The 23,580-nt window shown below is 49.2% G+C and overlaps 12 protein-coding genes across 12 annotated transcripts; 6 read left to right on the top strand and 6 right to left on the bottom strand.

Annotated features, from left to right (window-relative positions):
- The first annotated feature begins 196 nt into the window (after nucleotides 1-196).
- On the top strand, nucleotides 197-998 carry BDV37DRAFT_240994 (uncharacterized protein). The gene is made up of 2 exons (XM_032081129.1): nucleotides 197-573; nucleotides 637-998. Exons 1-2 carry the CDS (start codon nucleotides 207-209, stop codon nucleotides 873-875), a joined length of 606 nt encoding a protein of 201 aa, XP_031944769.1. The 5' UTR covers nucleotides 197-206; the 3' UTR covers nucleotides 876-998.
- Nucleotides 999-1,410: 412 nt separating this feature from the next.
- BDV37DRAFT_279981 (cytochrome P450) lies at nucleotides 1,411-3,149 on the top strand (the record flags this gene model as incomplete). The annotated part of the gene is made up of 6 exons (XM_032086457.1): nucleotides 1,411-1,615; nucleotides 1,671-2,226; nucleotides 2,322-2,541; nucleotides 2,641-2,751; nucleotides 2,809-2,975; nucleotides 3,026-3,149. 6 exons carry the CDS (start codon nucleotides 1,411-1,413, stop codon nucleotides 3,147-3,149), a joined length of 1,383 nt encoding a protein of 460 aa, XP_031944768.1.
- Nucleotides 3,150-3,917: 768 nt separating this feature from the next.
- BDV37DRAFT_18343 (uncharacterized protein) lies at nucleotides 3,918-5,291 on the bottom strand. Its single transcript, XM_032079524.1, has 3 exons — nucleotides 4,832-5,291; nucleotides 4,346-4,775; nucleotides 3,918-4,286 (listed from the first exon to the last, which is right to left on the bottom strand). Exons 1-3 carry the CDS (start codon nucleotides 5,086-5,088, stop codon nucleotides 3,951-3,953), a joined length of 1,023 nt encoding a protein of 340 aa, XP_031944767.1. The 5' UTR covers nucleotides 5,089-5,291; the 3' UTR covers nucleotides 3,918-3,950.
- Nucleotides 5,292-5,840: 549 nt separating this feature from the next.
- On the bottom strand, nucleotides 5,841-6,380 carry BDV37DRAFT_279979 (uncharacterized protein; the record flags this gene model as incomplete). Its single annotated transcript, XM_032086456.1, has 1 exon — nucleotides 5,841-6,380. One exon carries the CDS (start codon nucleotides 6,378-6,380, stop codon nucleotides 5,841-5,843), a length of 540 nt encoding a protein of 179 aa, XP_031944766.1.
- A 470-nt stretch (nucleotides 6,381-6,850) lies between these two features.
- On the bottom strand, nucleotides 6,851-8,680 carry BDV37DRAFT_18248 (isopenicillin N synthase family dioxygenase). Its single transcript, XM_032079507.1, has 3 exons — nucleotides 8,150-8,680; nucleotides 8,025-8,093; nucleotides 6,851-7,966 (listed from the first exon to the last, which is right to left on the bottom strand). Exons 1-3 carry the CDS (start codon nucleotides 8,462-8,464, stop codon nucleotides 7,241-7,243), a joined length of 1,110 nt encoding a protein of 369 aa, XP_031944765.1. The 5' UTR covers nucleotides 8,465-8,680; the 3' UTR covers nucleotides 6,851-7,240.
- Nucleotides 8,681-11,390, bottom strand: BDV37DRAFT_18828 (lysophospholipase family protein). The gene is made up of 2 exons (XM_032079618.1): nucleotides 10,933-11,390; nucleotides 8,681-10,873 (listed from the first exon to the last, which is right to left on the bottom strand). The coding sequence occupies exon 2, from the start codon at nucleotides 10,779-10,781 to the stop codon at nucleotides 8,898-8,900; it is 1,884 nt and encodes a 627-aa protein (XP_031944764.1). The 5' UTR covers nucleotides 10,782-10,873; nucleotides 10,933-11,390; the 3' UTR covers nucleotides 8,681-8,897.
- A 2,251-nt stretch (nucleotides 11,391-13,641) lies between these two features.
- BDV37DRAFT_279976 (uncharacterized protein) lies at nucleotides 13,642-14,769 on the top strand (the record flags this gene model as incomplete). The annotated part of the gene is made up of 1 exon (XM_032086455.1): nucleotides 13,642-14,769. One exon carries the CDS (start codon nucleotides 13,642-13,644, stop codon nucleotides 14,767-14,769), a length of 1,128 nt encoding a protein of 375 aa, XP_031944763.1.
- Nucleotides 14,770-16,691: 1,922 nt separating this feature from the next.
- Nucleotides 16,692-17,069, bottom strand: BDV37DRAFT_18235 (uncharacterized protein). The gene has a single exon (XM_032079505.1). It carries the CDS (start codon nucleotides 16,995-16,997, stop codon nucleotides 16,803-16,805), a length of 195 nt encoding a protein of 64 aa, XP_031944762.1. The 5' UTR covers nucleotides 16,998-17,069; the 3' UTR covers nucleotides 16,692-16,802.
- Nucleotides 17,070-17,342: 273 nt separating this feature from the next.
- On the top strand, nucleotides 17,343-18,640 carry BDV37DRAFT_279975 (uncharacterized protein; the record flags this gene model as incomplete). The annotated part of the gene is made up of 5 exons (XM_032086454.1): nucleotides 17,343-17,429; nucleotides 17,480-17,724; nucleotides 17,782-17,929; nucleotides 17,983-18,255; nucleotides 18,311-18,640. 5 exons carry the CDS (start codon nucleotides 17,343-17,345, stop codon nucleotides 18,638-18,640), a joined length of 1,083 nt encoding a protein of 360 aa, XP_031944761.1.
- Nucleotides 18,641-19,260: 620 nt separating this feature from the next.
- BDV37DRAFT_279974 (CIA30 family protein) lies at nucleotides 19,261-20,163 on the top strand (the record flags this gene model as incomplete). Its single annotated transcript, XM_032086453.1, has 3 exons — nucleotides 19,261-19,400; nucleotides 19,459-19,911; nucleotides 19,965-20,163. 3 exons carry the CDS (start codon nucleotides 19,261-19,263, stop codon nucleotides 20,161-20,163), a joined length of 792 nt encoding a protein of 263 aa, XP_031944760.1.
- Nucleotides 20,164-20,971: 808 nt separating this feature from the next.
- BDV37DRAFT_240985 (uncharacterized protein) lies at nucleotides 20,972-21,252 on the bottom strand. The gene has a single exon (XM_032081128.1). The coding sequence runs from the start codon at nucleotides 21,246-21,248 to the stop codon at nucleotides 20,997-20,999; it is 252 nt and encodes an 83-aa protein (XP_031944759.1). The 5' UTR covers nucleotides 21,249-21,252; the 3' UTR covers nucleotides 20,972-20,996.
- A 1,921-nt stretch (nucleotides 21,253-23,173) lies between these two features.
- On the top strand, nucleotides 23,174-23,525 carry BDV37DRAFT_279973 (uncharacterized protein; the record flags this gene model as incomplete). Its single annotated transcript, XM_032086452.1, has 3 exons — nucleotides 23,174-23,255; nucleotides 23,315-23,435; nucleotides 23,495-23,525. The coding sequence occupies 3 exons, from the start codon at nucleotides 23,174-23,176 to the stop codon at nucleotides 23,523-23,525; spliced, it is 234 nt and encodes a 77-aa protein (XP_031944758.1).
- Between the last annotated feature and the right edge of the window lie 55 nt (nucleotides 23,526-23,580).

The raw sequence follows: 23,580 nt of genomic DNA, 5'->3' as shown, positions 1-23,580 counted from the left end.
ACCGTCGGCCGACTGGCAGCACCACTTCGCTGCCGCCATGGAATTGATTACGCTGCGTGGTGGTCTGGCAAGTCTTGCGCATTCCTCCGAGTATCTGAAGCCATTGATACTTCATCTTCTCATGTAAGAACTTTACATCTTCTCGCTTATTCCCCACACTTTCTCGCCTCTGAAGGTACTAAATTGCAGTGCCTAGTCTGGGAGTGATGGCTAACACGACCACTCCTCCGTCACAACATATTCCAACCACATCGCAACTCGAGCTGATCGACGTCATGACAGACCTGTATGGAGATGGCATATATCCGATCCTTCTATGCCCTCCGTACCTCCTTATGGACGTCATCAAGATCAACAATCTCCGCTTCCAAACGACATGCTCCCCAATAACTGACTCCACACGAGCGACAGCGCACGAGATTCTTGAGCACATTGAGGCCTTCTCTCCGGAAGACTGGACCGGCACCCACCCCGACGCACGGGAGGACTGGTTGCTCCTGGGACGCATGTACCGGTCCTCCATAGCACTGTACTGTATCTCATCTCTCCAAAGCCTCTCCATCATTTCCTCCAGTAAGTATTATAATACGATGAGGACTGTACATGGGACTCTTCTATATAATCTTTTTCCAAAAGTTACCCGTCGCCCCCGTATCAAACATTTCGCGATATGGCCACTCGTCGTGGCGGGGATGCAGGCCGTTGATGCGAGTCCTCACATTCGTCATATCGTCGATGATCAATTATCGGAGTTGAGCAAAATCATGGGGTGTCCGACGCCTACATTAGCGGGCGCTGTGTTCCACAGGTTTTGGGCTTCGGGCCAAACAGGATGGGACGACTGCTTTGATAAAGCATACGTGTTTGTGGCATAGTTCTAGAAGCTATATGGAACAATGGACAAGCAGGTCAAGGCTATGAGTTCCAAGTATTATGGCGTGCAGGGACCAGATCCCAGTTTCAAGAGGCCCCAAAACTACGTCACGCTTCAGATGATGGTTGGTGACCGGTCTACCAAGTAAAAGACACACCTGCTGATTAACTTACTCTCATTTAAGTATTAAGACGCCACATCCATTGTATGAGTGGCAGTCAATACCCTGCCAACTGGATCGGGCTGCACCAGTGACAAGCCCTGGGAGTCATTATCCCAGATGGGTGAACCACAAACCTGCTACCAGGGGCCACAATCCGGCTGCACAGCTTCCTCTAGCTTTGCAACGATCCTATTAGCTGGTCTTTATCCCTCAATCGCTTTACAATAAAAAATTGTGACGGGGTGGCAGTGCGTCCCCCAAATTTACATCGTATCCTCGCCGTTGCTCCATGTACTATATATAAAGAATGGCCGTGGCATCTAGGATGCGCGGCCTGCCGTGCGGACTATATGAATAATGTTAGGGCTTCAAAATGGACTTACCAAGACTCTGGCTTACCCTCACTGGACTGATCAGCTATCTCATTGCCAATAGCATCTATCGACTCTACTTTCACCCATTAAGAAACATCCCTGGTCCGAAATTAGCAGCGGTCACCCACATGTATGAGTGGTACTATGATTTATGCCTGGGAGGGAGATACCTCTTTGAGATCGAGCGAATGCATGAGAGATACGGTAAACACCAATGCCAACTGTCCGTACATATAATACCCAACTAACCAAGAGTCAGGGCCCATCGTGCGCATCAACCCTCGCGAGATCCACATCAATGACCCGCACTATTACGACAAGATCTATGCCTCGGGCACCCAGAGGCGCAATAAGGATGCAAAATACGTTTCCTTCACTGGCATGTCCCTCTCCAGCACCTCGACAATAGACCACGACCTCCACCGCTATCGTCGGGGTCTCGTAAACAGTCTTTTCTCTAAGAAGTCTATCCGTGGGCTATCCCACCTGGTTGAAGAGAAGGTCCACAAGCTTATGCAGCGCTTCGAAGCCTTGCACCAGACTAACGAAGTAGTCCGGGTCGCCGATGCCTTCGCAGCTATGACCTCTGCTGTCATTACGCATTACTGCTATGGAAAAAGTTGGGACTATCTCGAGGACGCGAATCTGCGCACGGATGTTCGCAAGACCGTTCACGATCTCAGCTGTAGCGTTCATTTCAATCGCATTTTTCCGATTTTCATTGCCACGCTCAAAAAGCTACCACTTCGGTTGTTGCGTGCGATCCATCCCGGAAGATCAGTGGTACCAGATATACAGAAGGCGATATATGAGCAGTTAGCTGAGGCAATTCATAAGGATAAATATACACTCGGTCACGATGATGTCGATGGTAAAATAAAACAATCTACGACCAGCTGACGGATCCCAGCATTCCGCCTGAAGAACGGTCCCTCCAGCGTCTGCAGGATGAAGGCCTTCTGCTCATCAGTCCTGGGACAGAGACGACGGCCCGAGCGTCGACGGCTGCCTGTTTCCATATCGCATCGGACGAGCAGATGCGCACCCGATTGAGAGAGGAGCGGAGGACTGTCCTGCCGAGCCCTACCAGCCAGGTTACCTGGTCCGAGCTGGAAAAGCTGCCTTATTTAGTAAGTAATCAGACCAATCTCTCTTCCTCCCATTCAAGTCCCAACGTTTGCTGTCTCTGTTTTATCAGAATAGCTTTAACACCACTAACACACCTCCAGACTGGCACCGTGAACGAATCCCTGCGTCTCGGCGGCTTCCTTACGGCCAGGTCCCCTCGCATAGCACCCGACCAAACCCTAACTTACAAAGAATACACCATCCCACCAGAAGTAAGCAACCCCTCTTGGACTCAACCTCAACAAGACAGCACTAACAGAGTCCCATAGACGCCAGTCAGCTCCTCAAGCTACCTTGGCCACAAAGACCCAAGCATCTTTCCCAAGCCGGAGAATTTCTCTCCCGAGCGATGGATCTACCCTGGCCGAAAGAACGAGCATCTTTTCAAATACATTACCTCCTTCTCCCGAGGCAGTCGGATATGTGTTGGCATGAAGTAGGCAAAGATTACCCGAGTTACGGATGGATACTAATGTTTGTTTGCAGCCTCGCATTTCTCGGAATTTACATGACTCTTGCGTATTATGTACGGCGGTTTGATATTGAGTTGGTCAACACGACCGCCGAGGATATGAGGATTGTACAGGATATGGGGGGGAAGGGGGGTTGACACGTAGGGGTGAACCGAGTGTTTATGCTAGGGTTGTGAAGGTGTATGAGGATTGAGTGATATCTTCACCCGAGTGCTGCTCATGAATAATGTCAGTGGTTGTTGTATGTACTATGACAACGTGGTTGCAGTCCAGAGTCCTACACTTTATTTATCAAAGATAGGAACAGCAAGCCCTCATGTGAACTCTTTGTATGCAAATTCTCCCTGGCTGGCGCAAGAAGTTCGACTGAGTCGAATTCCACAGACTAGTGCGTATCGACTGATCTCGATTAGTGGTATTAGTTGGAATGCAGATCTAATCCATCGGGGCTAAAATTAAACTCGCAGATCCATTGATTGCATCGCCACTCTTTCACCCTTTCGATTCCACAATCCACTCTCTCGATCCAATCAACCAATGTAGAACTCGCAGTAGCTGTATAATTTCTGGTCGACTTATGGCTCCACAGCCAGTGTTCTATTTATATCCATGCAAGCGAAGTCTGTTTTCATTTTACATATTATCCTGCAGTCCACATGCCAACCTACGTCAGACCTCAATATCCCGAGCAGTTCTGCAAATAACAGCCAACAATATATTCCTCAGAAAAATATTAATCTCAAACGTAGTATGGGGGTATTGGGGTATATCCGAAATCTGGCGAACTATGACCACAAAAGAAAAGACATTAGATCATCATCATATATCCCGCTCCAAACACACACATGCCATCTCTATGCACCCATCAAATAGACAGTAACATCACGCCCAAACACTCTTCTCGGTCATAGAGTCTAACAAACTCCATGCAACAGAAACTACTTATAGCTCTGCTGCGTCTGAGGCTGCGCCCGATAAGCCCGGTATGGCTGCTGCGGGTTATACTTCGGCTGGTTGGGGAGATGCTTCACGGGCCCGGTGGAGGCATTATCGGAGAGTTGATTCGACGACGCGACGAGAAGAGCCGCGAGGAAGGCCGCTGCGTAGAAGAAATATTTCAGGAATGTCTGGGCCTCCATCGACTGGTAAAATCCCCCGACGCTCTTGCGCATGTACTGTGTCTGCAGGTAGTCGATGATGATGTGGTTGGCGAGGTTGAGGGTGGTCAGTCCCAATGATGATAGGATGAGAACCACGGTGGCGGGGAGTAGGACCTATAGCATATCCATGTTAGGTATCTGTGTATGAAAGTGTACTGGGCAAAGTAACGTACTCCTCTTCTCAGGTGATGGCCGCGGGCTAGCGCGAAGAGCATATTCGCAGCCGCCATCAGCATTCCGATTACTGCGAGGACATAATATGCGGTGGCTAGTCTCCTCTGATGAAGTCGTAGCCCGCTGACATCTGCCCGGGCACCGGTGCGATATGCTGCGTCAACGAGATGAGTGTAGATGGCTAGGTAGCAGAGGAGGACGATTCCAAGCAGGACAATATAGCCTGTATGGGCGGTGGTGACCATCTTTGCGATTTTCCTGTTGCCCTGCACCAGGCGCTTGCAGATTGGGATCATGATCACGGCAATGAGCAGGAAGTGTGCCACAGGTATAAGCCAACTTGGCACAAGGCCGACGAGCTGGTACACGGTAACCGATGCGATGTCACATTCAAGGAGTGTGAAGAGGACGATTAAGAAGGCGACACCACTTCATGTCGTTAGTCGGGATTGGTCTGCTATCGGGGTTAAGGGGTCAGGACTCACACGACCATGAAGGTGATCGAGAGGCCGAGAGGGAACCATCGTCGTAAGGCTACTCCTTTCTGCTTGCTCCGGATCAGTTTGAAGGCCGCGACGCAAAACAGCCCACAGAAGACGAGGAAGAACAGCGCATGGAACGCGATGGAGATTTGAGCTACTTGTGAACTAAATGCGGAGCCACTGCATTTGCTGGAGCTGGAAGAACTGGAAGAGCTGGAGCTACCCCCACTGAAGGAACCGCCGCCACGTCTCGGTGCCATTTTGTGAATGAGGTGGTAATCAGAAAGAACTGGTGGATTTCCTGCGACCCTACCGGGCGCTCAGAGGATAATAAGGACCGGCCGGTCTGCAAGGCTGAGTCCATGCTTTCCATCCCGTGCCAGGCTTGGGCACATAGCCTCAGATATTCAATCCGCCCAGACCGGTGATCATGGCGGTGATCGTGTTGAGGCCCTACTCTCTGTTAGCAGAACCTTAAATGAGGAAGATCGTTAGGAGGGAAACGCTGTGGTTGGCTCGAACACGACATGGCTGAGGCTCAGCCGGAAAAATACGAGGTTATTCTTAGGGAGAAGAGTCTTCAGCCAATTTCCACCAGCACACGAAGGAGTGAAAAATCTCCACATTTGGACTGATTTGCCGAACACCGTATTGAGACAAAGATAATATGCACCCCGTGTGTTCTTGTCAACGCGCGACTGGATTGTGGTCAGGCAGGAGGCTTGATCGCGCTCAGGGCTCGCCCTTTTACGAGGAGAACTGCGGGGAGATAGCAGTATTACCAATTAAACCGTCTCGCACTATTGCAAAGGTCCACATGATTAGATGTAGTGTATCTAACTATCTGCACAGCCGTAGAGATAAATAGCCAACGAAAGCATCATTATGGTTGAGCGAAAGTAGACAGGGAACGACGTTCACCGTCCGATAAAACACAGGCCGATCATATACCAAATCCAAATCCCTTCTCATATTCATTAAGCATATCACACCATTCAATCAAGAATCGATCTCACAGGAAAGCACCCAAAACGAAGGGGAGCATCCATGTGGCCCAACCCTGAGGCAAGGTCGAGGATGCACCCGAGTCGGTCGAGGAGGGCGAAGCCGATGATGAGGTGGAGGAACCGGTCCTCGAGCTGCTGGTCTCGCCTGCACTCCTAGTGGTGGAGGCCTCGGTGGTGGTAGAAGTCGAAGTCGAAGTGGTCGATCCGGACTCGGTGGCCGACGACGATCCGTTCGTGGGAGTAGCCGAGCCCGAGGTAGATTCGGATCCACTGGACGATCCGGTAGGAGACGCTGATCCAGTGGTAGATCCAGTGCCGGTGGCAGTTTCAGATCCAGTCGCAGTACCCGACTGGCTGGTCTCGGTGAAGTATGGGAGAGTGACTGAGCCAGTCTCCGCGGTACCAGTGGCAGAGGCTGAGCCGGTATCAGTGGGAGTGGCACCGCCCAAGTCGGTCGATTGCTCCTGTCTCTGCTGGATGTTGGCGGCCTGGGCCATGGAGGAGCCCAAAAGGGCGATGAGAACGGTGGACGACTTGATCTGCATTGTGGAGGACTGATCTAATTTTCAGGCAGAGATTAATTATGGGTGATCGATATCTGGGGCAACGGGAAGTGAAGGTACCATATGTGCTACTTATAGCCGGACCTTCTGCAGCTCAGAGACAACAGCCACAAGAGCTTACGTTTGCACCTACGTATGATGCCACACACGTCCAGACCCGGGCCAGGTGGGGGAAGGGCTAAGCGTCTTGGCCCCGTCGGTGTGAAGGGTTTTTTGGACGCATCACCCCCCGTGATTGGTGATTGTTGGGAGGCAATGCTGGCATCTGCAGATCCGCGGAGGATCTCAACCTGTCAGAAGTCCCTTCGCTTCGGGATGACCAGCGTAGTAAGCCGCAGGGGCCTGACCTGATTCTCAGCCTTGCATCGTTCTCCCAGTGATACGAACCCACTTGGACCTCATGGGAGACCCTTTCTGTTGGTTTGTATACGTCACAACACTCGGACAAACGATGCCCAAGTGTCAGCGATCGTCTTGACGGCCCGTAATTGCGACTGAACGAGGGCTTATGCGCACGGGAACTGCCCCGTCGGGTTTCCGCGACGCTCCGGGGGTCATCGTAAGAACAATTGCTTCAAACGCCATCATCACCCCACATGGGCTTTTTCAGTCGCTAGGCAACGACCAACCTCTCTCTCGTTTGGTCTCCTGATGTCTGGGGTATCCTCAGCCATCTGGATTCTGATTGGAGTGGTTTTGCCGATCGTCGCCAGCGACTGCCAAGACGCTGCAAGGCCCTTTAGAAATCAGATACGCGGCAGTTTGCCGTTGTGCTCTACATAAATACCGCTGACATCACACACTGGAGTGGTTTATGCTGTCTTGTGTACATTTTCTGATCACTACTGTTTCTCGTATTGTCTCAGAGCATAATCCAAGAGGTCGGGATACCATCTCCGACCCACATCCTGGTGGCTGATCACCCGGTGAAGGAGCGTTCCCTCGCCTGTCCGGCCGCTGAAGATGCGATTAAACGTAGCCTCCGCATCCGATCGTACCTTGTCATCCTGTATCAGATCCCTGATATGCTGTGGTATCTGCAGGGTAATTTTCTCGGCAGAGAGATCGAGGCCCATTCCCAGGAACACAGGGATGGAGAACCGCGGCCCGAGAGACGCGCCCGTCTGATCGATAAAATTCCGGGGCGCCAGGGAGACCCGATGGGTGGTCGCTGTGCACACGCCCCCTGTGATGGCTTCCAACGCGCGCCCGATGTTCACCACCAAGGAATGCTCCACCGGCGCAGCCGAGATCCAATCGCCCGATTTATTCTGCACTTCTAATCCGGAGTGGGGCGATGCTTGGAGCAGAAAGGTCAGGAACTCCGAATCCTTATGAGGGCCAACGCCTTGAACCCCTGCCTCAGTCGAGGACACGGGCGGTGGTGGATATTTGACCAATTTCAACTTCAGTTGCTGCGGGTCGTCAAAGTACGGGTCCAACGCGGTCGGTGGCAGATCGAGTGCCTCTGAAATGAGTCCCCGAAATGCATCTGATAGTGGGCTGATCTCCGCGAGATAGGCCTCGATGGCCTGGCGGAAGCCAGGTATTGCGCTTTCATCGGGCCACTGTGATGGTTAGCATGTGGTCTGAAAGGAATAAGTAATGCGTATTGATAGTAGTTACCTGGTTCGGGCCCCGAATGTTTCGATAGAGTGGCTCATCAGGCCCTGGAGTTGGTAGCTCTGTGGCGAACTACTCGTGGTGTCGTTAGCATCTTGGAGCGGAATATATATCGTAGGGTAGCGTACATCGAACTGTTCCCGATAGTCCTGTTCGCGCGCAGTGATCTCCGCTCCCAGTCGAGAGTAGCCCAGAAAATGTTTACTGTTCACCATTTCAATCTCGACCTTCTTCTCTAACGGTAGGTCGAAGATTTCCTTGCATTTATCCACTACATCCTGCTGGACTCGAGGGGCAATGGGTGCGTTGATCAGATAGAAGAACCCCACATTGATCAGTGCATTCCGAAGGTCGGATAGGAACTGCGACTTGCTCGTCGACGACGTGGAGAGGGAGTAATCCAATACGGGGATGGTAGTAAATGAAGATGTATTCGTAGCCATGGTCTGCAACTCTGTGCTTATTTTGCGATCAATGATACTGGAGAAAAGATGAAGTTTAATGCCATATTGTCTCCGGTTTTATGGCCACAGCCGACCGTATTGTCATTTTCCCGGTCAGGCCTAGTGCCGTATCGCATCATTATAATTGCGGATGAGGTGACGGTAATTACATTACCCGATATAAATCAACCATGAGTAACATAGTATACACTATGTTAGAAATAATTATGACTTGAGGTATATTCTCGGATGAACAACAGAGAAATCGCCAAGTTCTGTATTTAAGGTACACTCAATTCGACATACGCTAGTAAACAGTCAATGCAAGGAGGGAATATTCAGAATTTTGCGATAGCAGATAATAAATCAGTGGAAGCATTCATAAGGCATACTACGCCACGGCATAACGTATCCCAGAACAAGGCACAGACATTTAGATCGTCATAAAGAACATGACCGCGAACGCGATGACTGCAGCTGTGCGATTCAGTTGACCCTTCGACGCCCCGGAAGTTGACGACGCCATTAGCAGCTCCGGTTCATAGGCCGCCGGCGTGGTGGAGTTGGTCTTGCCGTCCCAGCAGTATTTCTGGAAGCAGGTATTGCAGATATCAGGAAGCTTAGTGTTCGTACGTTCCGTGGATCGCTGGAGAATGGCACACCCAACGCATGACGGCCAGTTCGCGTCGGTACTGGCATTGCCCTGGGTCACGACGTTGTAGCCGTTCAAGATGATATCGTCGCGTTGTTGGTCTTTATATGCCAGCTGGAAGGTCGAGGTGTTGGACTCCGCGGTGTAAGGGGCGTTGGGCAGGTAGACGATCAACGGGGTCGGGCTGCTGGTGTTGGACGAGTCGCATCCGAAGAAGGTTGGGCGTTTGTTCAAGCCGAGGTTGAGGAATGTGTTGACATCGGGCACCGCAGGGAAGGAGGTCCCGTTGGCGATACCCGTTGTATTCAAACTACGTTCATAGGTATAGATCAGAGAGGACCCGTTGGGCCAGCTATGCTCCGTATCAGCGGATGAATCGACGGCAAAGATCACATCCACGTTGCGGGTGGGCTGGATCAATGGGTGGAGAGGCACGTTCTGTCCATCTTCGCCTCCGTCGACCACGTCCAGCTCTGGGGTCGACGAATATGCCGCTGTCGAGTTGCGGTATTTGTAGAAGGGGTTGGGTGCATAGACTGCAATATCGTCATCCTTCTCACCCAGATGCTCCAAGACGTCGGCAATAGCCTCCTTGAGGAAATCAGGGATATCAGTGCCATTCAGACGCAGGATGAACTGGTTGAACAGGGACGAGCTGGTTCCCATAACGAAACCCGCATTGTCAAAGCCGCGCACGCACTTTTCCCCCTTGGGGAGTTCACCGTTCTCGAAATTTGATCCGAGATACTCCAATGGGGCAAAGCCGTATACAGACGGATCAAAAGAGCCAAATTCCCATGGATTGAATTCATACACGGTTGAGTTGCTACCGATGACTATTTCGCCCGGGTTGCGGCCATCGGCGACCAGGATAGGCATGGGCATCTTACCCTTCTTGAAATCGTCGGCCAGGGCAATCGACGACCATGTATAACTGGGACCACCATCGTCGGTGGTCGCGTTGATGAACTGATAGGACAGAGCGCGGCCCCAGTAGTCGGTCAACGACGTATTGAAGCCGGCCTTTTTCTTGTCCTTCACAGCATCGTACAGATCCTTCCAGTAGGCGGCCGTGTTGATCAGTTGGAAATGTTTTACATCAGGACCTTCCAGGATCGAGTTCTTGAAATCCCAGACCTTGTCGCTGGCCTGCAGGTCCCCGATCGTGGTGAAGTTATTGATGTACACGGAGCCTACAAGCCATCCGCCACCACTCAGGCCCGATAGATACGTGGCGGACTGTAGTAGACCTCCGAGTTGTCCACGGGCTGTGGAGTTGGAGGTACGGCTATCGAATGCCTTGATAGCACCGGCACCGTTGGTCAAAGCGCGATAGCCACCACCCGAAACGGCAATGGCTACGTTTGGAATGTTTGATGCATTGCTTTTATGACGATCAATGTACCCAGAGGCATCAAAGGAGCTCAGATTGAGCCGGCCGAGGAAATCCTTCATGGGCTGAAGGGTCTCATTCCGACGCACTTGCAACCAGTCTCGCTCATTGGTCGACAGCGCAGCAGCACTGCGGATACTGGGGCGAGTGGACGGACAGGAAACATTGGCGGGAGCATATTCATTAGGAGCATTGGGGAACGCGCGTGGAGTGACGGCGATCGAGGCGGCATTGGCCAAGCCCGCTGCTAAGGTGAGCAGGGCGACCTTCATAGTGGTAGCAGTGGATAGGAAACGGAGGGAAAGACAGGGAATGGCGTCCAAAAGGCAGCACAGAAGGATACCGCCGTGGAGTAATATAATGACTGACGGTCAGCGATGAGGCCCCATTCTTTGGATTGTACCACATGTGGCGTGGACCAACCGGAAGTCTGTGGAATTCAGCGTCTCCATTCCAGCAGTTCTAGTGGAGCATCCCCTGCCAATCATCTTCCTCTTCGGATTCCGGCAGTCGAATAGGGCTGATTAGGCAGCACTTTTCAGTGGTTTTAATGGTTCTTCGCCGTTGCATTCGCTCTCGGAATGTCACCTTAGCGCAGAGTCATCCACCATGGTCGCTGTTCGAGATGACTGTGCCTTGTCGCACTGCCACTTGTTGATTTAGGCAGCATCATAAAGGCCTCTGTCTCTCATTTCCTGGTTCTTGGCAGCCGTTGACATTCAGATGTTCGAAGTGGCTGAGAAAGCTTCGAGAAAGAAGACTGGCTCCAAGAAATGTCTCGAGGTCTTCGCCCGTCATGTGACATGTCTGACAGAGACAAAATTATGACGTCTGCACAAACAAAAGACCCTGCGCATCATCTTCTGTTTGTTTGTTTGTTTGTTTCTTTTGTGCCTGCATAATCTTGAAGTTATGCAACTGATCTTCTACACTGGTTTTAGGCGGCAGTCATTATACCTCCGATTGTACTCACTACTAGGAGTTTTATGATCTTGATTTGTTCATTATTATTTTCGATTTTCGATACCTCTGCTGGATGCCTTTTTTCTCTCCCACCCCTTTCCTACAGTGAAGTTTGTACCTGAATGATGATTGTGACTTTCCCAGCCCCCTTGCATGTTTAATCAAACTGAAATGACAACCCGAAACATACTTCAAGGATCATCCCGGCAAATCAGAGCTGCTGTTAGCCCAAGCCAAGCCACTGGGAAGCTGACTAGAGACAGACCGACATTTATAGGGCTAGCGTCTCAATAGCGTCTCAGCAAACTCATCACGCTTCCCATTTGGGCCGCTAAACCCGCCGCAAAAATAGGACCGTCTCCTCTGACACTGTTCTTTTGCTATGCAATACTTAGGACGTTTGACAATCAGAAATTTACGTACATAGGAATTCGGACTGACTGACATTTGTGTCACTGAGGCTGAACTCACCGTTCGCCCTTCTCTAGTGTGGGGGCCATCAGCGGAGGGATTATTTTGCTTCATGTACAGTAATCACGGCAACGCAAGCTGAGCCGCAATCTTATTGTTCAGAGACGAGCAGCCCAATAAGATGACGCTGTCAAGAAGGTGCTGGGTTCCGATGTCTTGGATGTCTGGGTAGGGCTGGCAAGACAAGCCTCCACCTAAATGCCAGAATCGTACTCGTATTGAATCTCTTGAAAAAAACAGCCACATGGGGCACGAGTGGGCGCAGTACGATGGGTCGCTTTAATCTAAAAGTGGATGGAAAAATAAAACGTGAAATGAAACAGAAACAAAGAAAAAGCCGAAAGGAATTTATGGAGCACTAAGGCTTGGTCACTTTACGTTATAGTCTCTCAGCCAAGAACGAAAGTTCCTCTCACATGATCCAGATGAGGCCCATCTGCTCAACATGTATTCGAATGACACCTATGCTTATCAACTAAACCTCATTAAATTCATATTTGATGGCGAAGAGGTTTTATCCTTTGTTGCTATCCCTGCTACATGGCAATTTGAAAATGACATCGTACTACCTTGAGCCGCAGCAAGAGCACGGAATTTAATATATGCCCCCAACTGGATGCCAGGGCGCTTCTAGACCATATTCGCAGAGTACATGACAGCCTACATAGACCTACATTTCCCTGTAGCATACTTTCTAAAAATGGAGGGACTCTCCAGGAAAGTATTGATGGTGAATCATCTCGTTAGCACCCTAGAACATCCATCACAGGTGTGTGATAAAAATGTACCCGCTCTTTTCCTTCAGACGATGTATCAGTAGACCGTAAATGCCGTGTCGCAAACTGTGTGTATGCACTTCATCCAGATATCTCAACTCGCCAGATACTGAGAATGTACTGAGCATGGATGTTATACGTAGGACATCATGCGCCTAGTAGTACCACTCTGCTGCGTAGAGGTGAGTCTGGTCCTTCACTCCATCAATATTCCTTTCCACTCACCAAGCCAGTCTTGAGGGTTTAGGAACGTGCCTTTTTCTCTACCGAATATCTATCGATGTGCCGTGTGTGAATGCAGAAGAGATAATGAACGCTCCCCTTAGAGATGCCTAATGCTAGCTGCAGGAAAGTAGCTCTTTCCGGTATACAGCAACGATGCCAAGGTCTCTCAGTAGAGAAATATCAAGATGACACATATATCCGCCCATTCTGTATTAAAAAGACCTTACATGGACCAAGGAATAGGTATAATAGCACAGGAAATTGCTGGGCATCCAGTTAGCACGCTAAGATGCTTGCCATCCTGCTGGAATTGTGACCTACATAACTCTGCACCACACAACACAGAGACGCACCAAAGACAACAACAGTGGCGTTATCACGTGCGGTGTCCATAGTGATGGCATCTTCCTTTAGCCAACAGATACAAGCAGCCCAAGCACACAATGAAGATAATTGGTTCGCCTATGAGGATGCCTTGTTACCCCTCCCGTCTTGTATCTTCACTTTTGGTTGAAAAGATCTACTCGATCATCGCCTCATCTTCACCAAGCATAAAGATTCATACTATGTGATATACTAGACTGGCACAAGTATGAACTATACAGCTCTTGTTACTCTCCCACTGGAGTTAATGGAGGACTTAGTGTCTTTCCTTGAGTTACACGACAAGTGCAATCTTCGACTAACCTCACGAGCGATGGCCCACAGAACATCCTTTATTTCATTTAGACGCAACTTCTATCAAAAGAAGATCAAGCTGACAGAGGAATCTCGCCAGGCGTTTGTCGCCGTGACACAACAAGGATGGCTGGGATGCTGCCTCCAGCACTTGACAGTGATGGACGTGCCAGCGGGCGATGCCCCTACTTTAGCTGAGCAACGAGCCGTAGCCCTTTTGCGACAGGCTTTGACGAACCTGCGCATCAACTCTGCACGTGGACTTCTAGAATCACTGACTCTCACCATCGAAACAGGGGGAAATGCCGAAGCACCCTGGAAGAGCGTGTGGGATGCGGCAGCCAAGCTCTTTCGGGTCACTATGGTAGCCCTTGGCAGGAGCAAATTGCACGCGGTAGCATTGGACATATTTTGCAGTATCGACCGCTGCAGCTTGGCATGTGGTGAGATTGCGAAAGTGTGCAAGAGGGTGAACATGTCTGAATGTCTGAAGAACACCAAGGCCATATCACTAAGCCTGTCGCATCAACAAACGAAGAGACAGCCGAGCGCTCGTATGCTCCCTGTTGCGATTGGTCGAGGAAACGCCCAGGCTATAACCTGCTTGTTGAACATGTGCCCTAAGCTCGAATCCCTTCACTTGCACTGGTACAACCTGGACCTGGTCAACTTGACTCAGGCACAGATTGAAGAGCAGCATTTTTTCAATCGAATCGCGGACACCTGCCCGATTGCGCGCTTGAAGCAGTGCACACTGCAAGGAATCCACACATCTGAGGAGAAGCTGCATTATTTCCTCCGTCGCCGACATCTCTGCAGCCTGACTATGGAACAGATACGCCTCGACTCGGGTACCTTTCAACCCATTTTCGAATATCTATCATTGAACACGAGAAGGCTGCGGTATCTCCATTTTGATGACTTTTGGGAAGATAAATTGCTCTACTTCGATGGCCCAGGGCAGCCACACTTCCCTAGTACTAGCGGCCCCAACCTACCTAACTCCATAACAAGAACCGGACGCGAAACACGCAGGCGTATCCGGTACTGCTTTAGTGTCGGCGTATCGCTACCCAGTGCCGATTGTAAACAATGGATGGAGAAACATTGGCGTCTTTACGGACCTCCAAGAGCGGTTTACGCGTGAAAGGGATATGAACGTGTGGCAGCTCAACTCCCTCCCTTTACGTATGAAGAAAGGCATTTGTTAGTCTCGAAGTGATTTTCACTCGTATCCTGTTGAGGAAGAGCATATTGTTCGGACACAGTTCGATTCATCCTACAGGCAGTTTGACCTTTTACTACCATTTGTTAGTCCCCTAATTATCTACTCAGTCAGCGATCGCTGTTTACTGGATAGTGGTATTTCCAAACTCATTATTGCTGCTACTTGGCTTGTCCTAACCTCCTGGACTTCTGTAATCTGTCTAACTTGTCGTTTCTATAGAAAGCTGGCATAAGTCGATTGTACTGAATTATCTGCGGCTGGGATGAAAGAATTAGAGTGTAACACCAACAGACCATTATCGGACGACGTCAAGGACTGATCTTGGAATTATCAGTATACATAAATTGTCTAATCATCAAATATCATTTACGCATCAAAGGAAAGAACGAGCATGGCCGTTTCCCTCACAGGGCTTTACTTTGAGTCACTGCTCTCCGCCTATGAATCGGCCTCAATACTTTGCTTCCTAAACCCTTGGGAGCTTTGACATTTACCTAGGTTATAGCATATTACTACATTGATATATACGTATACCAACAAGCAACACTGACGCCTTGTATTGGCACATTAGGCATGACCGATCTTTCATTCTAATTTTCATTATCCTTAACTATATAAACCGACCCAACTTCCTCCGATTCCTCATCCTTGTGAACATTCTCTCCTCGCGCGATGACAGAATCACCAAACCCATCACTCCTTGTTCTACCAACAGAGCTGCACCTGATAATCACCAAATACCTCGACTATCCCTCCAGATTATCACTTTCGCAGACAAACAAATACTTTCGATCCTTGATTCCCACACGACCTCCCTCCTCATTAACACTGAGAAGAAAATATCTTTGTGATATGGAAATATGGCCCGGGTAGGTCCTGGTTAATGCAATGAGTATATGTTATCCTACCGCCATGAGACTGACTTCTGCAGATACGAAGAGTCCTTTGCCTACAGTTGCTGCCTCCATCTCCTCCATTACACCAATTTCGCTAGCGGTCAAGTGCTTGGGCCTCGGGCCAAATTAGCCTCTGGAAGGCACATTCGTGTTTGTATTAATTGCCAAGCGAATCATCGCTTTATAAAGTATAGGAACCGCGCCCGTGGTCAACCTAGGGTATGTGGCCGATCAACTCATAACAATACACGATGTTGCTGGACGCAATGCATAGAGGCAAACGTTGCCCTATGGCTTCCCCAAGCGATCGTTCCTTTACCGTGGTCTCCTCCTTACCCCGTGGTGTTTCCTATACCTTATATCAACTACCATTATGGTCATGGAGGCAACTATCCGCCTTGGTGGCCACCGTATTATCCTCATGTTGGCTGGCCACAATACGACTATACAAATACACCGAATATTGCCATGACGGGAGCTCTCATGAATGAGTGAGAATGGTATGTAGATGACTTCAAGAGAGGTTGATTGAAGGCTATTCCTTGAATTTTCTTTGTTTCCTTCGCCTGGGTGTGTAATGTGCAGTTGAAACTCGCTAATGATACTTTTGTAGACATATTACCGATACCTTTCATCATTATTCTCCGCTTCGTGCAATTGATCACTTTGCGGTGTCGGTTCCGCCTTTTGCTGTACATATCTCAATATATGTTCTCATTAACGACATTCGAGCCTAATTACGCGATGGGAACTACATTTCCAAATGTCGTGGGGCAAGGCTACTTGAGGCTTCTTTCTCTCCCTGTTTTTCCCTTGGCCTCTTTCTGTCTTTTCGTTTGTCCTTTTGTTCTTTGCATTTGTCTTACATAAAACTCATGAGTAGCCGTGAGTGGGATGGCTAGGCTATATGAAAGCGCAAGAAGAAGCAACTTCCAGATACTTGAACTTGCCTTTACTGTCTAAGTTTGGAAAGAACCTGGATTTCTGTGAGCATACATCTAGTTGCGAGTCTTACATGCACTATTACTTCCTAATGCAAATGGTGTCTCAGCTGCTTTAGTTGATTGTGTGGTGTACTATTATTTTGCTTATGCAAGGTGTTACATTGGGAGCACCACAGATGTTCACGCAGTTCCCCGTACCGATACCGGTATATATATGAGCTACAGATGGTATTAACTTTAAAACGGCAATAAGCTGTAAAACAAGAATGATGATTGGTGAGTTATGATCAAATGCTGTAATAGACATGAGGTCCAGATGCCCCGCCGCACGCCCGAGGGCATAACCCGCGTATTCTATCTTCCTGGATGAAGATGTGAGTTTTGAAGTCAACGTCAGGCGCCAAAAGCTGTACCACGTTATGAGATGACTAGAACTACGTCAGCATCTAGTGTTCGGGATTTGGCAGGGTTTAACCATATAACCTTAAACTACGCATAAATTCATTCTGCCCGGCACGATAGTTACATACGAAGAGAGCTAGGTATTGATTGTGCATTTCACCCATGTATACTGGACAACGTATACATTCTTCACCGACAGAGCCACATACTAGTTGCCAAGGAGCCCTGATATCTTATGCCTATGTCCAATATGTCATATCCAGGAAGTGGCGAACATGTGCTACTAACGGGCGCAAACGGATTCGTGGCCTCCCACATCCTGGCTATCTTGCTTGAGGTACATTTTCCGCATTGCTCGTGTACAATTAGACAAGTTAATCGGCATAGCGTGGATACGCCGTGACTGCCACCGTGCGCTCCCAGAAAAAGGCGGACGATATTATCAAAACCCACCCGTCGTGGAAAGGCAAGATCGACTTTGTAATTGTGTCGGATTTCACCTCCCAGGGGCCATTCAATGCGCTGTTCGAGGACATAAAAGTCCCTTTTGGTTATATTATCCATACTGCGTCTCCGCTGAACTTCAATGTCAAGGATATTCAGAAGGAGATGATCGAGCCTGCCGTGATGGGGTAGGCTATTGCTGTTCCATCTCATAATCGAGGCAAGGTAACTGATTATATGTACAGAACGACGCAAATTCTCGAGAGTGCCCACCGCCACGGAGGAACAGCACTCAAACGGTTCGTCCTGCTAGGGAGTGCAGTATCTGTCCTCAACTCCTTCGAGGACATGAGTCGCGAAGGACGCCCTTACACTGAACAGGACTGGAACCCGGTATATCAGGCTGATTAACTCCCAAGTTAAGACCAACAACTTACCCAATCTAGGTCACCGCGACACAAGCCATCGAGCGACAGGACACCGTCCTAGGCTACAACGTCTCCAAGACGCAAGCCGAAGACGCAGCGTGGAAGTTCATGAAGACGAACAAGCCCGCCTTCGACCTGGCCGTGATCAATCCAGACATCATCACGGGTCCTATGATCCATCCAATCTCCGGTCCCGGCTCCATTAACGAGACTAATCATTTCGCGATCGCGAGCTTCATCGACGGGACCAACCCGAAAGTCGAGGATGTGCGATTTCCGTTCTATCATTTTGTGTGTTCTACTTGTCCTATTTCGAATGATTAGTATGGGAACTGAGAAGCTCCAGGTCGATGTTCGCGACGTCGCGCGAAGCCATGTTGATGCCTTGAACAACCCTGCTGCTGGGAGCAAGCGGATCTTGCTCATCTCTGGCTTAATCACGCCGCAGCTAGTCGTTAACATTATTCGAAAGCATTTCCTGGCACTGAAGGAAAGGGTTCCGGAGGGTAAGCCCGAGCAGGTTCTACCGGATGGTGTGCATCCGACGGGTTGGGATATGCGGGTTAGCTTGGATGTCTTGTCGAAGGGAACAAGCGAGGGCCGGTGGGAGTATATTGACTTGGAGAAAAGTGTGACGGATGCGGTGCAGAGTATGATTGACCATAACGTTGTATAAATCAGGGTCTCTCTGAGGTATGCTCTTCTAGGACTAGGTCACTTCTGGCGGCGGCAGTCTGTGTATAAATTGTAACCCAAATGGTATTTGTACAGTTCGATCATTCGATTCCAGTGGGAATATATTTTTTACTTATCTTTCAGGGTGTACGTTGTGCTGACGTGAACTTCCTAACAGCCCTGAATATACAGAACTTTTGGGATTTATTATAAGCGCAGTCAACCAGACGTAGGGCGTGATAGCCTTTGATTCCTGTATCCAAACCCTGGCGAGAGTCTAGAAGAGCCCACCTAGTCATTCGATGGTTGTAGTATGCACTCGACGTATTGTATTGGGTCTTGGTTGTTCATGCTTTCATTTAGGCTTCATTAGCCTGATATCGTCCACGTCTCAACTAACCTTCATGGATCTCGACCGATTCCACCGTACAAGAATTGTAGTCCTGATCGCGCATTGATATAACTCCAAATGTACCAATTGTACTTCTCAACCAAATTATGTATAATCTAATATTCAACAGATTTCGCTATGACAAAGAGAGATGAGTCACAGCCTTCAAAATCCCAGGCTCAAACTCAACCTTCCCAATCGGGACCAGTTCCCAAAGCAGACTAGCGCCGATGGCCCCAGCACCTGACGTCACAGGACCAGACCCAGACCTACTCCGCATCTCAGCAGCAATCCAACTTCCAACAACGCACATCAGCTTTGTCAAAATGGACTCGAAAGTATCAAGACTACCCCTTTTTGGGGGCCCCAGGTGAGTTGAATCATCACCCCAACCAGTTTCCCATCCGATCCACTCACAGGAAGAACAGAGCATGGCACTCCTCCGACTGGACCTCGACTGACGATCGCGTGCGTGGCGGATCGTCGCACTCGCACATGAGCTGCTCCCCCTCTTCTCTGGTGGCCCGATTCTACGGAAACCTCGACATCACCACGCTCGGCGGAGCGGGTTTCGCGTCGCAGCGGACGACAGACGAAGATAGAAGTTGGGATCTCTCGGGCTACGACGGGTTGGAAGTGCATATTGCCGGCGGGGATGATAAATTGTATACCATCACGCTGAAGAATGACACTGCGCCGAAGCGTCCGGATGGAAGGCAGGAGAGTACCCTGAGCTGGGAATTTGATTTCCATGCGCGTGATGAGAAAAGGATTTTCATTAAATGGGCTGATTTTAAGCCTACGTACCGCGGGAAGGAGCAGGAGGATGTCAAGCCGCTGGATTTGACTGCGGTGAAGCAGTTCAGTTTCATGATACGCAGGTAAGTGTCTTCTAGCTACACGGTATTGTCTGCGTGGTATTAACTGCGTATAGTTTCTTCGGGGTGCAGGAAGGAGACTTTAGCTTGGAGGTCGTCTCGATTGCCGCCGTTCGATACAAGTATTACCGTGATGATCCGGAGGAGGAGGAAGAGGAATATGTGATGGTGGATGAAAAACTGGGAGCTGTTTCGGATACTCCAAAGTCGAGAGGCTGGCTTAGTTGGATTGGGCAGTGTTGTGGCTTGAGCTAAGGCGTCGTAGTTACAGTTATCGATCGGTTACGCAGGGGCATGTTTCCTATGTGTAGGTTGCGTTGTAAATACCAGCTTAGGGGCGAGGGATCCCTTGGTTCATCCACAATGATTTACATGGTATAGTTGGGTACGAGGTAGCTCTCCACTGGGACGAATGTGGTATATATTTCCTGCTTATAGCCTTGCAGAACGTTGATGCTGCTGTACTTGAATGTGTAAGGGGAAGAACTGCCAGGGTTGTGCCATGTCATCCGCAACGCATCGCATAATGTAAAGAATACCTAATCACACCGAAAAGAATCACCAGAGGTAACACCAGGAGATAAACCATCCCACAAGCGCAAAATACCATGTTCATCCATATTAAACCTCCATAACTGGGCTCTTCAAAGGGTTGCAGCAACTCGGCCTCCGGGGCCATTTTCTTTGTTTCAACGTCTAGAACCTGAACATATACAGACTAAGGTATGTATGTTAGGCTGCATAAGCGCAAGGGACAGGGTCATGTGGGGTATAAGCAGGCCTCTATTCGTCCACTGAGAGCCACATCCATCGAGTCCATGGCCAGGGGTCGCACAAACCACCGCGCTGTGTAGGGTACTTTCATTGATTGAGCTGTTGATAGGTAGCATCCAAAGTACAGCAGCATGTGGTACACCTGGTTGAAGCCCGATACAAACACGATTGACAAATTCAGGCCTTGGCCAGTGTAAGTATAAAGTAACCAGGAGAATGGTCGTGCATTTTGGGCACTGAAACAAGCCTAGTGAACGGTAGCCTTGTTGATAACAAGAGACTTAACGACATGCTAGCAGTCTTAGGCGTGCTAATTATACAACCCAGCCAGATTCGGATCCCTCTGAGCTGGGAGGAGTCTCACCGAGACACACTCGACAAGAACCGTCCTTGTAATCATCTTGGGCGTCGACAACTCGAGGAAGGTCGCGAAGCCTTCCACTCGGGGGCACACAGCGAGATTGATCGGGACGCATAAAAGAAGCACTGCACCGCTGAATGGCGTAGACGAACATATGGCCGCAGCCGGTTCGGCCTCTATAATGTTCACAGAGCAATTCGCACATCACTAAGACTATCAGTGCCTGACATTGCCAATTCTCAGCTGTCTCACCTTCTGTGAGAATCTTGTTATTTATGAAAGAGGTGAATTGGTCATGCGTAAGAGGTTCGATATTAGGTCGTAGCTGCTGAAGGATATACTCAAATAAGTCTGGCAAGCAACCCTGGAGACGCGATCGTATGTGACGGCAAAGGGTATATGCAGAGTTGAAGACGGGTGGACTGTGAGTAAGATAGAAATGCTGTGGGTTCAGCTGAAGGTCTAAAGAGAGGAGAGATAAACAGTTGGGCATGCTTTCCGTGCAAGGCAAACACTCTGTGCAGGCTATGCGCTCCAAAGTAGAAGGTACGAAGGTACATATTTGTTCGTTCTTGCCGCACATGCTTCCGCGGCTCGATTGGTAGTTTTGTACATTGAATAGAAGGTTAGGCCGTATTCATTCACCACATATCAGCGTCCTTCTTTTCTTAGTTTTTGAGATCGCCTCTGTTTCTCCGTTTAAGCATGCCAGAGGGACCACCAAGTGAATTCATCTTTCTATTGTTATAGCCCGCTCAGAGTAACAGGCGCGACGCAAGAATATATCGGGTTTCTTGGATGTGTTAGACGGCATAGGGTACAGATAGCTGTTTAGGACTAACCAGACATCTCCATTAAGCTCATTGACGTGTTTTGAGACATGCCGTCATCAAGCTCGTGAATACCCTGCTGCTGCATTGGGAGAGAATATGTGAAGTTCGGGAAGCAATGCTCCTCTCTTGTCTAATCCGCTATGTCGCTGCCGCATACGGTTCAGTGTTGGCTAATGGGCTGCTCAAACGGTGGCTTATCGATATCGAGCATCTCGGGTTCTCTTGTGGAACGATGGTAGGATATACTGTACGTGGCCATCCTATCATGACTTGCTGACCGAACATGGCCGCTGCCTGGGGCATCTCAGGATGCCATTGTATGTTGATCTACGGTTTGTGAATTCCTCCTCTAATGGCATCACAGGCTACTGTGGAAGGGGTTGGTTCAACAGGCGTGCTTGAGATCTGGTGGGGGTCGAGCGAGCAGTGTAACGGCTTGAAAACAGGACCCTAGGAAGGTGTGTAGAAAAGGACAAGACATCATGTCGTACGTGGGTTCGAACTGTGGTTACCAGAAGCCTTTTTTGGAATGTTCAGCAACTACATTATTTCACCTGTACTTCTGAAACGTTGGAAGGGGGAGATGTTAGGGGTATTCGCAGTATATCCATGGATGGTCGGTCGCGAGGGACGGTGCCAGCATAAATTTGGACAGATTGTCAAAACTCACTCGCGTACGTTCTCGATTATTCTGTCCTCAAAATGAAGAATATTGCGCCAAATAACCATGTACTGCGAGTATTACAGCCAAACTACTGAGCATACCAAACTGAAGTGTCCGTGAACGGACAATCAATTTCCTTTTTCAGACGACCAGCCCTATCCACCTTATGACATCATCAGCGATACACCAAAATTCCTTTCAGCGCCCTAACATCATCGCCCATCATAATCATAACCCCGACTGAATATACCTGCGATTTCCTGTTACAGAGACCCCACATTACGCAACTTAATCAAGCCTCCGACGCAGCCCTGTAGACCCCATCCAATATCCATCCCGAGTCGCGACTATCACTTCCTAATCTACATCCCCCCCAGATCTCACCTGAGTGAAGGGATACAAGAATAGAAACCAGTAAACATCACTGATCTACCTGAATGACATCACTAATATCACTCACGTCGCTTTGTATCCGACATTTGTTTACTTATAAATATGGAGGGTTGTGATGTTTGGGTTCGACTTTCTCATAGCATTCTACTGCACTTTGACATCCTCACTCTCAGTCACTAAGACATTCCATATTCCTTGTAGCCAAAGATCAAAACCACAGAAGACCAACAACAAATCAAAATGGACAAGCTTGCCTCGAAGCTCGGTGGTGGACACAAGCACGGTGCTGGTGGTGTCCAGAATGAGGACTACGTCGACAGGGGTAAGTATACCCTTTTCGTTCTTTTCAAGATAAGAAATACAATATTGATGGGCAAACAGGTCTTGACTCCCTCGAGAACAAGTACGGCCACGGCAAGATCGACCCCCATAACCCGAAGGTGCGACAGACGAATGAACGCATCACTGATTCCGCGAGGAACAAGTTCGAGAGTGCGACTGGGTACGTGTTGCTTGCCTTCCCGGTTATACGAGACGTACAGCTAACAATACATTGTCTAGGAAACATGTGCCCTCCAAGATCTCGAACTAGATGGAATTTGTTATGACAGTCATGATTGAGACAAGCGAAATGTATTATACTATTG

The sequence above is a fragment of the Aspergillus pseudonomiae genome, assembly GCF_009193645.1.
Source record: "Aspergillus pseudonomiae strain CBS 119388 unplaced genomic scaffold BDV37scaffold_11, whole genome shotgun sequence".
NCBI lineage: Eukaryota > Fungi > Ascomycota > Eurotiomycetes > Eurotiales > Aspergillaceae > Aspergillus > Aspergillus pseudonomiae.
This window is presented reverse-complemented; position numbering and strand designations above follow the sequence as displayed.